Source organism: Antrostomus carolinensis, unplaced genomic scaffold (assembly GCF_000700745.2).
Source record: "Antrostomus carolinensis isolate BGI_N321 unplaced genomic scaffold, ASM70074v2 scaffold1327, whole genome shotgun sequence".
NCBI lineage: Eukaryota > Metazoa > Chordata > Aves > Caprimulgiformes > Caprimulgidae > Antrostomus > Antrostomus carolinensis.
In genome coordinates, this window is record NW_010326425.1 from 18,794 (window position 1) to 24,684 (window position 5,891).

Here is a 5,891-nt window from a genome sequence, read left to right on the forward strand (position 1 = left end):
GCAACCCCTGGACCCCAATCGCTGCTTCCCCTTTCCAGACTGGACCACTGAAGAACTTGGGTGGGTTGGCACACACTTACCCTTCTGCTGCTCCATCCCACCCCAACAGCGTGGCTCACTAGGCACAAACCTTCAAAGCACCAGCTTGGTGTCTCATCTCATTTTGTGGACATCCATCATACACGTCTTTGGCAGTTACAGCAGGAGCGTTCATCTCTTCACCCACACGTCTCCACCCTTGATCAGCTCAGCTGTTTCGATTACAGAATCACAGAATCATTAAGGTTGGAAAAGACCTTTAAGACCATCCAGTCCAATTGTCATCTCATCACCACCATGTCCATTAAACCATATCCCTGAGTGATACACCTACAGGTTCCTTGAACACCTCCAGGGATGAGGACTCCACCACTGTCCTGGCCCACCCCTTCCAATGCCTCAGAACCCTTTCAGCAAAGAAATTCTTCCTCACATCCCATCTCAACTGCCCTGGGCACAACTGGAGCCCATTTCCTCTTGTCCTGTCCCTTGGTCCTTGGTTGAACAGACCCACACACACATATCTCTACCCTCCTCCAAGGGACTTGGACAGAGCCACAAGGTCTCCCCTCAGCCTCCTTTTCTCCAGGCTCAACAACCCCAGTTCCCTCAGCCACAAGGGAACTCAGCACACTTGTGCTCCAGACCCTTCCCCAGCTCTGTTGCCCTTCTCTGGACACGCTCCAGCCCCTCCATGTCCTTCTTGGAGTGAGGGGCCCAACACTGAACCCAGCACTGGAGGTGAAGTTAGATGCAGTAAGATCCAAACTCCCTTTGCCTTAGGTTTTGCAAAACCCAGACCACAGTTTTCTCCTTCTGCTTAGGGTGATGGGTGTCGTGTTTGTAACTACAATCAAATGTGGATTCTTAAAAACCACGTACATCACCAGAAGAGATTGTTTTCATAAAAACTGAAGGCTCCTGCAGAAACATTTGTTGGTCCTTGCTTGGGAAAAGTCTCAGCTGACTCAGTCGTGGTTGAATATTGGAATTGAAATCCAATCTGATCACACTTAGTTTCTCCTTTTAAACTAGAAACTAAAGAAAAATACAGAATTCAGTGAGGGTAAGGAAAGCAAACAAGCTGCCCTCGCTCGAGAAATACATGAAGTTTATCCAGCGCGATGAGAAATGGCTTATGTGAGGGTGTGTGCCCAGGGAGAACTTAATGAAATCAGAACAGAGACGGGGAGCGGCTCGGCTGCCCTCGTGCTCTGCCCAAATCAGGAAAATTCAGGGGATGCTTCCCTAAACTGTGGAGACAGTGGCTCCAAAGGAAATTCAACACGAATGTCAGGATCAGGAAAATTGGGATGCCCAGGGGAATGTTTGCACGTAACCAAAGATTCAGATCACCTTACAGAATGTGTCTCTTGGCTTGGCAAGTGGAACAGCGGACGGTGGTTTGACAGAAAAGTCTATTATTTTCCTGGGAATTAGATACAGATGTAATTTCTTTGAGTAAAAGATGGTTGGAGGGGTACTTCTGAAATGTATTTCTGTCTTTTCCTGCGCGAATGCCAACTGGCACACAACCTAGCAGAGAAAGAAATCTTTGCATTCGTTGCATTAGTACCATTTTTCCACTGTATCCTTCCAAACGGTCTCCCAGCCCGACGTACCAACATCACCCGACCTAAAACACCCGGTCCCTTCTCCCTGTGTCTCTAGGTAGGTGCCAAACACCAGCAGGAGGGTAGAGCCCTCCACAGTTGCCTTCATCCTCACTTGGATGCGATGAGGAAATTTAGCATCCAAGTTTTGGGAGGTTTGACCCAATCCATACCCAAAGCTGCTTTATTCCTTCTCTTCTTTAATGGCATTGAAAAGGGAAATGTGGCACCTTTGTACAACCAAGGGAGATATTGGTGGGGAACTCACAAGCTCTTCTTGGAGCTCCCAAGCCTGTTTTTTTCCTCCAGCTTTCCTTTGGTTATACAAGCTTTTATTTTTGATACAGCCCTTATAAGGCAAGTCCATTCTACAGGCAGCTTTCCCTTACGTTCATCCTTGCCAAGATGATGTCACCTTAAAAAAAACAACAAAAAAAGAAACTTGCAAAAAGGTTAAACTGTGATGAGATAGATCCTTTTGCCTCCAACTGTGATCTTTGGCGAGGTGAACACCGTGAAGATTGAAAAGGGGAAGATAACGGTGCTGTGCTGGTGCCAGTAATGTGTTAACATCGAGGGCCAAATTCTGGTGGAGCAAAGCACGTTCCCAGCGTCGTGCCCACTGGTTGTGCAAAGGCTCTCCTTAAGAGATTTGCCTAGTCCTGGCTCAGCAATTTCCCCCCCATCTTGCAGAGGTAAGAACTGGATCTTCTTTTTTTTTTATTCTCCCTAAAATTATCTTCTATTATTTTCTGTATCACGGTCTGGATCGATGGATGCAACAAATCACTCCTCTCTTGAGAGCATCCATGTCCTACTCAACAATACCAAGACCTACTTTTTCCCCGCAGGTGCTACACTTAAAAATCTTAAATCTTTTTGTATTTTGTCAGCAAATATCTTTGTAAACCCCTGAACTGTCAAAAAACCAAAATAATATGTGAAGGTGGAGGGAGTGATGGTAACTCGTGGTGGTGGTGGAGCTGGAGGGAAGGGGAGAGCCTGCCAAGTTCAGCTCTCCTGGGTTAGTCACAGGAGCCCGTCATAAATATTTTAGTAACAGAATTATTTTAACTTTCTTTTAATGGAAGGTTGAAGCTGTTTGTTCAACTTAATATGGTTTGAAAGCAACGTACTTCCCCGCGCCGCCTTCACTCAGGGGAAGACAGCGGGAAATGTTAATTGGTTTCGTCTAAGAAGGGAACAAGGATTTGATTTGATGGGTTTTCAGCTAACGAGGATAGTAACACCACTCAGCTAATGCTGCAGCGCCGTGGAGAGCTGGGTGAGGTCCTCCAGTGTCCCCCCTGTGCCACCATCAGCTCCACCACCTCATCCCAGGGGTGACAGCAGGGTGGTGGCCTGGCCCAGTGGCAGAGGGCAGACAGGGACAAGGCACATCACGTTGGTTTCAATCTGGACGTGGATGGGAGCTGGGGTTTTCTTGTTTGTTTTGGTTGGTGGTTGTGTTGTGTTGTGTGGGTTTGGGGTTGTTTTTTTTCAAATGTGGGAACTGTTTTGAAAATGCTGAGAACTTGGCGAGGGTCAGCAGCGGAGGTATTTGAGGCATCCCAGCTGGTATTCCCTTCCGCTCCATCCCGGCCAGGACAGCACAGGCAGCCCAGAGCCTGCCCCACGGATGGGAACCCAGCTGAGCCATGGGCTGGGTTTGCTGCTGTCCTGGTCCCCGCAGGTGTCCTGACAGTGCTGTGGTCACAACGGGGAGCTCTGTGTGCTCCAACCATCTCCAGAGCTGGTGTTGAGGGCTAGCAACCTTCAACACTGGGCAGTGGTGTCTACCAAGAACAGGTCATCCAGTTATGAACCTCTGCTAATGGAGAAGACCTCTGCAAGCCTCTCGTCACCCTGCAATGCTGCTGCTCTCTCCCTCCCTTCCCTTTTTGCACCCTCTGTATTTCCAAGGTTTGTTGTGTCCTCAAAAGACCCTACCTTGGCTCAAATGAGTCTCTGATGAGCATCAGCACTTGCCACTCCCCTGGGTTTGTGCTGGGGCTCGGCAGATGTGCCTGGAGGAGCCAGTAGCTGGTTAATGCGCTCGGAGAGGTGAGAGATGGTTCCCAGGTCCCAGGAACCCCTCAGTGCCTGAAGCACCCAATGCCCAGGAGGTGATTTCCTTCACCCCCATCTCCCCGCTCCCCTCCTCCTCCCAGGACCCCGCGGTGGCTGTGGAGATCTCCCCGGGGAGCGCAGGGCTCACGCTCCCACGTACGGCTCTGAAACAGCCGCAGCTGAGAAAGCTTTTCAGGGGGCAGGAGCCTTGACGTGGATCCCCCGTACCAGGTATTTCCCTTCAGAAGAGGAGAAAGCACCCCAAAACCTGAGAGTAATGGAAAACATGGGGGGTTTATAGCTTTCCTTTTAATTCCAGGCTATAATGAATGATTTCCCGTCGGAGCAGAGGGGAGGTGGGATGCTGCACGCCTTCAGAGTGTGGTCAGAATAACTAGAGCCCATGTTTGAGTCTCTTTGGTATCTGTCCTCTGCAGAAGCCATGAAGCCCCACATGCTGTTGGCCCATGACCCCACGTCTGGTGGGACTTTGCACCCAGAGGCAGGCAGCACCTGCCTGCAGCCCCTTTCCCACTGGCAGGGACTTGAGTCACCTCCAAGATCCAACGTGACATGTTCCTGGACCTGAACATGGCTCCGTGGAGGAGGAGAGGAGCCTAAAGGAGTGGTGGGTGCAGAGCTGAGGCCACGTGGAAGGAGAGCATCCCAACGTGGGACAAGGGCCACCTACGTCGCAACATCGTGGTCACGCCTCGGCAGTCGCAGGAGGAAGGTCTGCAGGGATCCACTACGCGGGAAACCCACCCGCTCCTTCTTGAACCTCCAGGTCTCCTCTTCCACGGAGTAGAGGAGCGTCAGCATCTTGTTGACAGTGTAGACGGTGTCACCTCTGATGATGGCGGTGAAGAGAGCTCCTTTGCTATTCACGAACTGCCCGGGCAGGGCCGTCCACTGCCGCGACGTCAGGTTGAAGCAGTCGATGACGCAACGCAAGAAGTCATCCGAGGGGCCGTTGCGCATGACGTAGAGGTTGTCACGATGGGCCACCATGCAGTGCCCGTAGCTCTGGTGCCGTTTGAGCTCGGTCACGGGAAGCCACACATCTTGCTGGGTCTCATACTCATAGATGACGGTGGTGTCCAGTGGCTTCCACAAGCAAACAAAGATCTGCCCCATGGTTTGGGCGCAGGGTGCTGCCGCACTGGGCTGTGGCAGGTCAGAGACGAATGTCCAAGTGCTGGTGGCCACGTCATACCTCTCCACGGACTTCAGGGAGATCTTCTCGTACTCCCCACCGATGGCGTAGAGGTAGCCCTCATGGCCCACCAGCCTGACGTCGTAACGCAGCTGATGAGGGCTGGGGAACTCGCTCCAGGCGTTGGCATCAGCATCGTAGCAGAAGCTGCTCTCCACCACCTGCTTGCTGGCCCCGTAGACACCACCCACGATGTAGATCTTATTATCCATGGTTGCCATGCCGGCTAGGAATGTGCTGGCGCTCAGTGGCAAGCAGGAGAGGGTCCTCCATGTGTTGGTCTCCTCATCCAGGTAGCAGATAGTCCTGGACAGGTCCTCCAGGAACTCAAAGGTGGGCGTGTGAGCTCCCACTGCCACAAAGGTGCTGGGCAGGAGGGTCTCCACGTAGGCCAGCAGGTCGGTGGAGAGGCAGTCCAGGTACTCCTCCAGCTCAGCATAGCTGTCCCTGATGTAGAGCGCGGCGCAGTGGAAGAGGTCCAGGAGACCGAATATGGCAGCGGCTTGATACAGCAGGATGCAGTTGTCAGAGTTGATGGAGTGGATCAGGTACTTGGCCAAGGGCTTCACCTGCAGAAAGGCGGCACACTCCACCGCCTGGAAGATCTCCTCACTGCTGAAGATGGGCCTCTCACCCGCCAGCACCCGCAGCATGGCGAGGAACCCGGTCGCGCTCAGCTCCCCCAGCCCGATCTCCTCCTGCGTGCTCTCCCTCATGCCCGAGCGGAAGAGGGCACGGAAATACTCACTGTTCTCCACCAACAAGGTCTTCTCCACCCAGAACAACTGCTCCTCCACCCGAATACGCACCTGCTCTGGGGACCCTGCCTGGGAACCTTCCTCCTCTGGGGTCATCCTCAGCTTTGGGGGTGGGCAGCACCCAATGTCCTCTGTGCCGTGTTCTCCTCCTGCCTCCACCACCCTTTGATGCCTTTGCTGTCCTGCCCGGCGGCC

At 52.6% G+C, this 5,891-nt stretch overlaps 1 protein-coding gene across 1 annotated transcript; it reads right to left on the minus strand.

Moving 5' to 3' along the window:
• Nucleotides 1-4,409: 4,409 nt before the first annotated feature.
• Nucleotides 4,410-5,816, minus strand: KBTBD13 (kelch repeat and BTB domain containing 13). Its single transcript, XM_010171550.2, has one exon. It carries the CDS (start codon nucleotides 5,790-5,792, stop codon nucleotides 4,410-4,412), a length of 1,383 nt encoding a protein of 460 aa, XP_010169852.1. The 5' UTR covers nucleotides 5,793-5,816.
• Nucleotides 5,817-5,891: the final 75 nt, after the last annotated feature.